This window comes from Corticium candelabrum, chromosome 1 (genome assembly GCF_963422355.1).
Source record: "Corticium candelabrum chromosome 1, ooCorCand1.1, whole genome shotgun sequence".
NCBI lineage: Eukaryota > Metazoa > Porifera > Homoscleromorpha > Homosclerophorida > Plakinidae > Corticium > Corticium candelabrum.
In genome coordinates this window covers 14826588-14836467 of record NC_085085.1, presented here as the reverse complement: position 1 = coordinate 14836467, position 9880 = coordinate 14826588, and the positions used below count along the sequence as shown (strand labels likewise).

General features: G+C 40.1%; 2 protein-coding genes across 3 annotated transcripts; one reads left to right on the top strand and one right to left on the bottom strand.

Annotated features, from left to right (window-relative positions):
• The first annotated feature begins 25 nt into the window (after window positions 1-25).
• LOC134183270 (uncharacterized) lies at window positions 26-3211 on the top strand. Its single transcript, XM_062650766.1, has 12 exons — window positions 26-165; window positions 305-487; window positions 563-739; window positions 807-954; window positions 1318-1388; window positions 1442-1609; window positions 1829-1909; window positions 1978-2092; window positions 2158-2213; window positions 2281-2463; window positions 2537-2643; window positions 2702-3211. Exons 1-12 carry the CDS (start codon window positions 100-102, stop codon window positions 3099-3101), a joined length of 1755 nt encoding a protein of 584 aa, XP_062506750.1. The 5' UTR covers window positions 26-99; the 3' UTR covers window positions 3102-3211.
• Window positions 3212-3335: 124 nt separating this feature from the next.
• Window positions 3336-9201, bottom strand: LOC134191430 (dehydrogenase/reductase SDR family member 11-like). 2 transcript variants are annotated; one of them, XR_009971787.1, is made up of 8 exons: window positions 9058-9201; window positions 5281-5487; window positions 5118-5212; window positions 4915-5050; window positions 4740-4832; window positions 4245-4310; window positions 3618-4183; window positions 3336-3552 (listed from the first exon to the last, which is right to left on the bottom strand). XR_009971787.1 is itself a non-coding variant. In XM_062660056.1 (7 exons), the coding sequence occupies exons 1-7, from the start codon at window positions 9187-9189 to the stop codon at window positions 4142-4144; spliced, it is 771 nt and encodes a 256-aa protein (XP_062516040.1). In that variant the 5' UTR covers window positions 9190-9201; the 3' UTR covers window positions 3336-4141. The 2 variants fall into 2 exon arrangements, 1 of the variants encoding a protein (XP_062516040.1); XM_062660056.1 differs by having other exon boundaries at window positions 3336-4183.
• Window positions 9202-9880: the final 679 nt, after the last annotated feature.

The window sequence follows — 9880 nt, the reverse complement described above, 5'->3', positions numbered from 1 at the left end:
AATTATACAAAATTTGCTACTCAACGCCTACAATGTTGATAAGACTAAACTTGCTGAGTTAGCAAAACTTGCAATTTTGTGCACCGATCAACAATCAGGATGAGCTCCGATTCATCGAAGGCCAGCCCAGTGGGAGGAGACTCACCTGCAGCTGCTGATACAAAGGTAGACATGAGTACCTGGTGTACAGAGCGTCGTAGCTGCATGGTACACTTTAGTTGCACAGCGATCGTGTTTACATAAGCAACTAGTAAGCATGCAATATGCATAGTCTATCTATGCACAAATTCGTGTCTGTGTGTAGAATGCCAAAGAATCATTTGGAGGCAAGACAATCACATTTGCGGGCTCATTTTGTCTACAACTCAATAACTCGATGGGACCAGCGATGGTGTTGTTGCCGTTGATGAATCAAGCTGCAGGATGGCTCACCCCTACTATCACTCTCGTTCTCCTTTTCTTCCTTTCCACGCTTGCTGGCACAATGGTTGGTTCTGTACGGCATCCTTCATTTTTTTTGACATAAACTAATATTAGTGCCACTTTGTTTGCACTATGATAGCTGTGTGAGGCAATGCAGCGCATTCCTGGAAATAGAAACTTCAACGCAGAGCCTAGATACGAATTTGCAACAACAGTGAGACATTATTATGGAAAGACGGCATACTGTATATTCCAAATTGCGTACAACATCTCATTGCAAGCTCTCAACATTGCAGCAATGATTGTATCCGCACAGGCAAGAACAGCAATTCACATATTAGACAACAATAGAAAGTTGCTACATGTAAATGTCCCCTATGCAGACAGTCGACATATTCATTTACAAGATGTCCCATCACGGCTATGCGCTTGACTACAAAACATTTACAATAGCGAATGGATGTGAAGACTTTATGATAAAAAATGTTACAAACGTAGAAGAGTGCTTTGTGCAAGGCAACATTTTCTCACGTAAGAATAATCATCCAATCTATCTCTGTTAACATAAACTACGTTATAGTGCCAGGTAAAACATAAAGTAGAAGCTAAATTTATTCATGTAGAGTTTAATAACTATAGTAATTGTGCATGTGCTTCCACTTCTAAACTTAAAAAAAGACACAAACAGATACACTGACAACATACAGTTGTTCATCACAATAAGAAAACGTTCAATTGATAAACTCAAACCAATGTAGGCCAGCCTCAACAACTACTTTGTTCCTACAGTATACACATATTTAACTACTGCTAGTCTAATAATTATTAGTTATGGCTGTATTTAAAATTAATAACAAATAGAACGAACATAAACCACATTTTCTTTGACTTCAGATGATCAAGTTATTTCACTGGGATTTATTATCACTATGATCATGTGCATTCCACTTGGCTACATTAATCTGGTCAGTAGAGGTGCAATATAATTGTCTATTTCTAATATACCATTATGTACTAGGATGCCAACATGTGGTTCCAGTGGTTTTCACTTATTGGTCTCCTAGTCTTCACTTGTGAATTCATAGTTCAGTTCATACTAAATGCCATCCCTGGAACAAAATGGCATCAGAATGGTCAAACCGCCAGCGGATTTGACCAAACACCACTTTTTGATTTGAGAGGCCAAGTAACACAGTCGATACAAACACAGACAGTCAAACAAACAAACAAACAAACAAGCACTTTAAGTTAAGACTAACAGAAAACTAGCAAATAAACAAAAAAGCAGAGAAACAAGCACAAGCATGCAGACAATGACATTTAGGTTTCACAAACAGCAGACAAACCGTTTATTATATAAATAGAAAACAATATTGTATTTATTGTATTTCTTTCTTGTGGAAAGCCCCAAGTTTTAGGTTTATCAGTCCTGGCATATGCATATATTGTCACTATACCATCTTGGGTAAATGAGAAGAAGCAAGGGGTAAGCTACAATTTGACCACATTAGTTAATATAAACACCTCTACATATTTACTATTTAATGAGAACAGGTTAACGTCAACAAAGCAATTTGGTATCCAGCAATCGCTGCCTTAATAATGAAAGTATCAGTTGGCATAACAGGTTCGTGGGGATTTCATCTGTTCAATGCACAGAATGGAACTGGTATGATCTAATTGCTGCCACAATTGTACAAACCTATAGTTAGTAATTGCTGCTTTGCATTGCAGCCATTGAAGGATCAGATGACATTCTGAACTTCCTTCTTGCACCACAAATGCCTTGGGTAAGAAGCATGCACTATCTCTTCACTCTTCCATACAAACAAACAAAAACAAACTATTCTGTTTCAGTGGACTCAATATTCTGCTTATCTATGGGATCTCACAACCCTTATACCTGGCATTCCTGTCTTATCCATTATGGTTCGATACAACCTGCAAGCAGGTAATGTATGTGGACGAAAGATGGCTTTCTTTCTGGGTGTGGTGCTGCCATGGATAGTCACAGCATTCTGTTATGAGTATGATGCTCTGGTATTAACTCTCTGTTACTGACATTTCATGTTATATGCTTTACTTTCTAACTATACTTTATAAATGTTTCTAGAACACAATTTGCAGTTGGGCAGGGAATGTCATATCAGGATTTGTCAACTTCACTGTACCAGCCATACTTTATTACTCATCACACAAACGATATGCATTCCTTGATGGGTAAGCATTCTACTGGTGCTAACAGCTACTTGTTCCACAGCTTAAGATTATTCTGCAGGCTGAAAGAAAAACCCAAAGAAGTAAAACCTCTGCAGCAAGAAAATGCCGAGCCTAGTCAATCTGACACCAAACCACTGCTTTCACTCAGTGCTAGCTTACCATTGTTACAGGCAAAAGAGTACACTACAGTGTCTGCATCAGAAACAGAAATTACATCAGAAAACAGTCTACTAAACATTAATGAAGACTATTCCTTGACTTCCTGCCCGATTGAAAAAGAACTACCATTTCTAAATGAGGATATCGAGTACCTAGAACCACCAGTCAATGCAGTTCCTGAATGGATTCCAATTGATCGAAAGAAGCTAGCACTCTTCATAGCAGCTATATTCACATTTCTATCAGTAGCGTACACTGTGGTTCAAATCTATGCTACAGTTGTAGGCGATCAAGACTAATTAAAACTTTATATGCTATTCTTTGGAAGCCTGTCAGCACAGTACAATTTTTACTATCAATGTCAATAATAAAGTATTATTATGCTTATCGTTGAAATAGTTATGAAAGCCATCCTGCCTATTCTATTAGTTTACTACAACTCACAAGTTTCAGCCTGGTAGGCAGCAATACGATTGAAGCAAGAAGAGTATGCTATTATTGTCTCAGTCGAGCATAAGATTTGATCTGTTCCATTTCTTTATATTTTGTATTGAACACAAAGTACTATCGCATAACACAAGGAACTTCCAACTGAGTTTAAACAATATAAGTGTTAAGCAGACATATTGATTAAATTGTGTTTCATGATCAAAATTTCTTGTGCCTTGGAATCAGAAAAATAGTTTAGCTCATTGACACAAACTAAGATGTCTCGTGTCAACTGCAACTGCAGTCTTACATTTCATTTGGCTGCAATACATAAATAAATAGATAAGTCACCAAGATTTACAGCAACAAGTCAAAAATATACTCACCATCAAAATAAATTACACACGAACAACCAAAATTAAATAAGTCATCTAGCTACAGTCAGTACCAATGTGTCTATGCCCCTCCATGATGGGCAAGTGGGGTCTTTATCCCCATCTGGGAGCCCATCAACCCAGCAGGTGAGCCCAGCAGGGTACATGTTTCTGTGTAGTCCACACGGCAATCAATGACTAGTCAATTCGATATAGATTGCAGGCATTACGGTGACCGCAAACATCAGGACAGCATGCCTAGTGGATATCAATGGCCACCAGGAAAGCACTGAACCGATTATTACTAGCAGTGCACTTTACAATCATAAATTGATTACTATCAAGTGCATACATAAACATTCATTCATACCACCTGCATATGTTTAGTAGCCACCACACATAATCTATTTTGTGACATACATAGAAAATAGAAAACTGAATTACTGTTCTCCATCAAGTCACAAAAGATAATGTATAAATTAGCTACAGCATGCACCAATTTTAAAGACGATGTGCCAAATTGCCATCCAAAATGTTTAATATACTTGTGCTGTTGGCCGTACAAGTATGTCATGAATCTACAATAATCAGCATAAGATAAGTTGTGAGAGCAATCATTAAATGTATGCTTCTTTTCACCTGCACATGAGGAGGAGTCTGCAGAATTGTTACGACAAGTGAAGCAATGTCATCAGCTTCAAGTATCTGTCAAATCACAATCAAGCAACTTTAACTAATTTCAATGTGATAATTAATTACTTGCTATTGCTTCAAATTAAACTGTCTTCTAAACAAGGAAAACAATTGGTAGCCTTTAGAAAGCCCTCCTATTTTCATGGCTTACCACACCCCATGTGAAATGTATGCGCTCACAAATTATTTCCCAAGAAACAGATGCACAAAAGCACAAGTGCAACATGGGCACATTTGTCACAAAGCTAGCTACACGTAGCTCTAATTGGTATGTCACTACACCCTTTACCTCTAACAGTCTTTGATACAAATAACTGCCTACTCTGTTTTAATGCCTTGCCATTTTAGCTAAAATTCTAGTTAGTCTAACCTACACAATTAATTAAACATGGTGCACACGTTTCTGAAACAACAACAGATACAAGAAGCAACATATTTGACCTGTTCTTGGGAAGCATAAAGCTCCTCACCCTTAGCCATATCTCCCAGCAATCTGCCTTGAAATTCTGTTCTCACAAGTCCAGGACATATCATCTACAGTCAAAATGCAACACACTATTATTGGAATACATAACCCATCAGACAGAAACACAACAATCAATGTAAAGATACTGACAGCAACTCTTATATGTGTCTTCAACTCGCGCAGCTCTCGTCTTGTGGCCTCAGTAATTGCATTCACGGCAAACTTGGTACTTGAGTAGAAATGAGTTGTACCTCCCTTAAATGGAGGTATGCGATGCCCTGACATGCTGCACATCAATACAACACATCAATACAACACACCATGCATGGCGACTGGACACAAAACTACATTACCTAGACAAATTGACAATTTGTCCATCATCTGCATTCTTTTCTCTCATTTGCTTCACTGACTCACGAGAACATATGCACAAAGCCAAAACATTTACCTAGGGTAGAAACAATTAAATGCATTTACGGAGTCTCTCAAAGTATTTTCCCTGTCTCTGTAATATACTTCAAGCTGAGTCCTCCAACTGTCAGTTGAGCCACTCAAAATACTGTCTGGACTAACAGCACATCCTGCATTGTTAATACAAACATCTACACCTCCATACTCCTTCTTGATCAACTCAAACATTGCTAGAATTTCTTCCTCTCTCCTTAGATCACACTTCACTGGAACAAGTTTTCCAGCACACTTCTTCAGCTTCTCTGCATTAGCCTATACATTAATTAATTAATTTAAAAAAATTGGTATCAAAAGCAACTAGTGCCTAACAAACAGTTTAGCTGATAGAATTTGATCGGTTTGATAACTATTATTTACAACAAGTTCCAATCTAATTGTCGTAAACATCTGTCAAACTGTACCACAAAATTTCAAGAAGTAAGTCAATAGTAGACATAACAAATCTTCAATAAATAAGTGCAAAGTATAGAAAGATCATTGCTAATTACAGGCGCTTCTGCAGTGAGATGTGAAATAGGTGCCAAATTACTGGTTAATACAAGTGACAACAGAAAAAGCTAGGTATAGGGTAAGGACGCCTAATTGGGAACGCCTACACGTACTTCCGCCTGTGTCTCAAGTTCTTTACTGAAAAACGAATCTCACTGCACCTAACGAACCATAGCGTTGAAGCTTGATGTTCACTCTACACCCTCTAGGCAGCTGGCACGCTAGCGATCTACCGTGTTGACACAAGAGCTGCTAACGAGTGGGAGGTTCACATTACTGATATCTACGAGGCGTGTCCTAATTGGGAACAGTTCGTTTCTCGTTAACTAAGCCTTCCAAGAGAATTATAAGACTGTGATCCAGTAGTCTAATATCTTCTGTGTCATCAGAATTTTTCCAGGCATTGGAAACTTTTGGTCTTCCCTACTACGATCTTATCTAGCGCATGCCTAAAGTAGGTCTGCTGTGTGAAAGGAAGAGAAATGACTGTCACCAATTGGGCTTGACGTGAAAGGGTCGCAGGAAAGGGTCTTACTTTTACATAATTGTGGCAAATCAATTGCAATTTCTTACAGAAACGGCATATCCATGTGAGTGAATGTGGTCAATTCCGTCCTAGAATGGCATCCTCTTTTGTAAATGATTGTCCGACGTGTAGTTCAGCTTTGCAAACGTCCATACATACAATAATTTATGACTACAGCTCATACAGTAGCGTAACTTATCTATTAGTTGCACCTCCTACCAATAGATCTATACTCCAAGCGCATAGGACCCTAGACGGTCTAAGGCAAGTGTGCAAGAGGTCTTTCGTCTTGTTTTGAAGTAGCGGCAAACGTTCCTCTACATTGAGTAGTCAAATATCGCAACCTGCAAACCTATTTACTAGAGTTCCCACAAGGACAGCGAAAGCACGCCCTGTAGGTGGAGTTTGCTATACGTTGGCTAGTCATTAGCAGTTCGAATGGCTGGAGAGCGCAATTCTGTTAGAGCGTATGCGCCAGACACGATAAAGCAAGCAATAGAGTATGTAGAAGTGCAGGGATTGTCATACCGACAAGCATCAGCAAGAGCTGGTTGTGCCGCCACCACCCTATTCAAACACAAACACCAGAGAGTCAAGTACACCAGCGTCGGACGTCCTACTGCCCTCACTCCTCTAGAAGAGAAGGTTATTGCTCGATGCATTACAAGCCTTGGAAGTTTTGGCCATCCACCAACTCGTGACATGGTTGGCAGTGTCATCAAAAAATACTTCGATGACTCTGGCATGCAGAATCCATTTCCTAGTGGCTTCCCAGGCAAGAAATGGTGGAAGAATTTTTTCACAAGATGGCCAAGTTTGAGTGAGCGAAAACCAGAGCACTTGACCATCCAGCGTGCAAAAGCAGGATCGACTGAAGTAGTGGATAAATTCTTTTCCAATCTAGAGAAGATCTTGCAAGAGGAGGGTCTCCTGACTCTACCATACAGTGAATTGGGGAGACGTCTGTGGAACTGTGATGAGACTGGACTATGTACATCTGTTACATCAAAAAAAGTAATAGTACAAAAAGGCCAAAAAGATGTCTATGAGATTGGCACGGGTTCTGGCCGTGATAACATCACAGTTCTTGCTTGTGGATGTGCGATAGGAGAACGCGTCTTGCCATATGTTGTCTATAAGGCCAAGACTACAAATCCTAGCTGGATGGAAGGTGGTCCCCACGGTTGCATGTTCAGTGTCAGCAACTCAGGATGGATGGAAAGCGCTCAGTTCTCTGAATGGTTCATTCAGATGTTTTTACCAGCAACAAAGTTTCTTCGACTGACAGCTCCTGTTGTTTTACTTCTTGATGGCCATGGCTCTCATGTCACGTTAGAGCTAGTAACAGAAGCTGCAAAACAGAATACTATCATCATTTGTCTACCACCCCATACAACACACATCCTTGAACCACTAGATGTCTCTGTTTTCAAATCTGTAAAGCATGTGTGGGCACGACTTTTGAAAGAATTCAAAAGTGAAAAGTTTGAGACTGTGGTCTCTAAACGTAGTTTTCCATCCTTGTTGAGTCAGCTGTGGAAAGAGAGCTTTTTTCCTGAGCACTTAGTAAGTGGATTTCGTGCCACTGGCATCCACCCCCTTAACAGAAGCATAATTAGAGAAGATAAGCTAAAGCCATCGGAAGCCTATTCAGCTACATCTATAGAACAACCCTTGTCAGCTACTCCTGTAACAGAACGTGTCACAGGAATTTTTAAGAAACACTTCCAAACAATTCAAGAGACAAAAGCTATTAAATGTGAAAGGAGGTAGATTACAACCAGGCTACTATGGTGAAGCGCTAACAAGCGAAGCAGCTATTGAAAGACTAAAGCAGCGAGAAATGCAAAAGTCAAAGGCTAAGTCTAAGTCTAAACAGCAAGTAAAGAAAACAGTAGCAAAAAGTCCTCACATTGATCAGTCTGAGAGCACATGTCAAGGCTGTGATGCACACTATGACAAGGACACCAAACAGGAGCAGAAAAATTGGATTGGCTGCGACAAGTGCTGGAGGTGGTACCATTACCATTGTGCAAACTTGTCAACGTACCCAGACCTTGAACAGTTATGGATGTGTCCAGAATGTAGTCATTGAATTTAACAAGTAGATTACAAGACAGCATGTTGTAGCAGCGGTTCCACATGATAATAGTAGTGTAGCGAGTTTTGTTACTGCAATGTTGGATGATAGTAAAGCTGTTAGTTTTTGTTCACGCCAGTGTCTAGGTGAATTCCAGGAGCATGTGGGAATACCTTCAACAATTCATAGCCACAGTTCCTTCCAACTAGTCCGTTTGCGACGTTTCGCAACTTGTACTTGAATATCAATACAAATACCATCATGTTAGGCCCTTCAGAGTCTTGATTCTCCCTTTCTCTCTCTATCACATGCCAATCCAGCCCCTAGAGGAAATTGGAGCCTACGCTCACAGTACAAAGACAAAGAGAGCTAACGATCAATCAGTACAATACAGAATTGATGCTCTGCAATGTTGTAGCGCTGGCTTACTCCACCGCTGCACGATCGTCAAGAACTCTGCCGTTCCCAATTAGGGCACTTTGCGCAGATATCAATATCTCAACGCGCGTACTTGTAGAAGCTCTACCTAGACAATGGAAATTTTCTAGTCTGCAGTTTTCAGTTCTTGTTTATCCTAAAAACTAAGCTTCAAGTTCATGCGCTACTCAGTGCACAGCTGTACGGCTTTCAAGCGAAACCTGCTGGAGAAGGCGGAAATGAAAGTAGGCGTTCCCAATTAGGCTCCCGTACCCTACGTGTTGTGTAGTGCAACTAGCCTGTACTGTACCTCAATCTTGGCTACGTTTCTTGCACAGCCTACAACCGTCATGCCGTGTTCCACCAATTTCTCTACTACAGACGCTCCTATTCCAACAGAGGCTCCAGTAACAAGAGCAACACGACCTCTCCACCTATCCATGACCAAATTACAGCCTCCGGGACTTCTGAGGAAACGATCGCGTGACTCTGAAGTCACTACTCAACTTGCTGTAGTACATGTAGCCCCCGTAACTAATAAGATATGTACGTTACGGGCTGTTTGTTTGTTGCTCCCAGTGCGAACTGCGTCATGTACAGTTACATGATGTGAAAGAAAATTCGTTAATAATATCTAGATGAGCTCTAGTGGGATAAATAGTCATGCTGTAGCTTGTTCCCATTTTGTCAATTTTCTGGCACCACCATGCAGTGCAAGCAAATACAAGAGAAAGAAAGGAGGCTCGTCACTCTTCAGATTCATTCCTTGTATTTTCTCTTGTTTTTAGGATCATATTTTCTAGAGATACTAATCACTGTATATGCTGGTTGTGCAGTACAACTCTGCATGGATTAAGGTAAACACCTAAACATTAATTAAATACACTTTTAACTGTCCACACGTGCACCCCAATCCACAGGCTTCATCACTATGTCCATAGAGCTACGTAGTCTAGTCTTCTGTAGTGTAACCTCTCCACTTCACAGATGCAAAAGTGGCTCATTCTGAACATATCGTAACATATCTCACCCAGCATTCCAGTCGAGAGATCTTGAACTTTGTTGTGTCTTATAGATTTGACAACAACCTCTGAGACAATTAATTAAGATAGCTAGGGCATTATCAACTTGCT

What these genes read in the sequence shown, in the direction of transcription:
- LOC134191430 (XM_062660056.1), bottom strand. Translation starts at nt 9,189, where the DNA reads ATGGATAGGTGGAGAGGTCGTGTTGCTCTTGTTACTGGAGCCTCTGTT. An exon ending in AGACACATATAAGAGTTGCT is followed by an intron (nt 4,833 to 4,914) that starts GTCAGTATCTTT and finishes TTTTGACTGTAG; the next exon opens with ATGATATGTCCTGGACTTGT. An exon ending in AGACTCCTCCTCATGTGCAG is followed by an intron (nt 4,184 to 4,244) that starts GTGAAAAGAAGC and finishes TGATTATTGTAG; the next exon opens with ATTCATGACATACTTGTACG.
- LOC134183270 (XM_062650766.1), top strand. Translation starts at nt 100, where the DNA reads ATGAGCTCCGATTCATCGAAGGCCAGCCCAGTGGGAGGAGACTCACCT. An exon ending in CACTTGGCTACATTAATCTG is followed by an intron (nt 1,389 to 1,441) that starts GTCAGTAGAGGT and finishes ATTATGTACTAG; the next exon opens with GATGCCAACATGTGGTTCCA. An exon ending in CGATATGCATTCCTTGATGG is followed by an intron (nt 2,644 to 2,701) that starts GTAAGCATTCTA and finishes ATTATTCTGCAG; the next exon opens with GCTGAAAGAAAAACCCAAAG.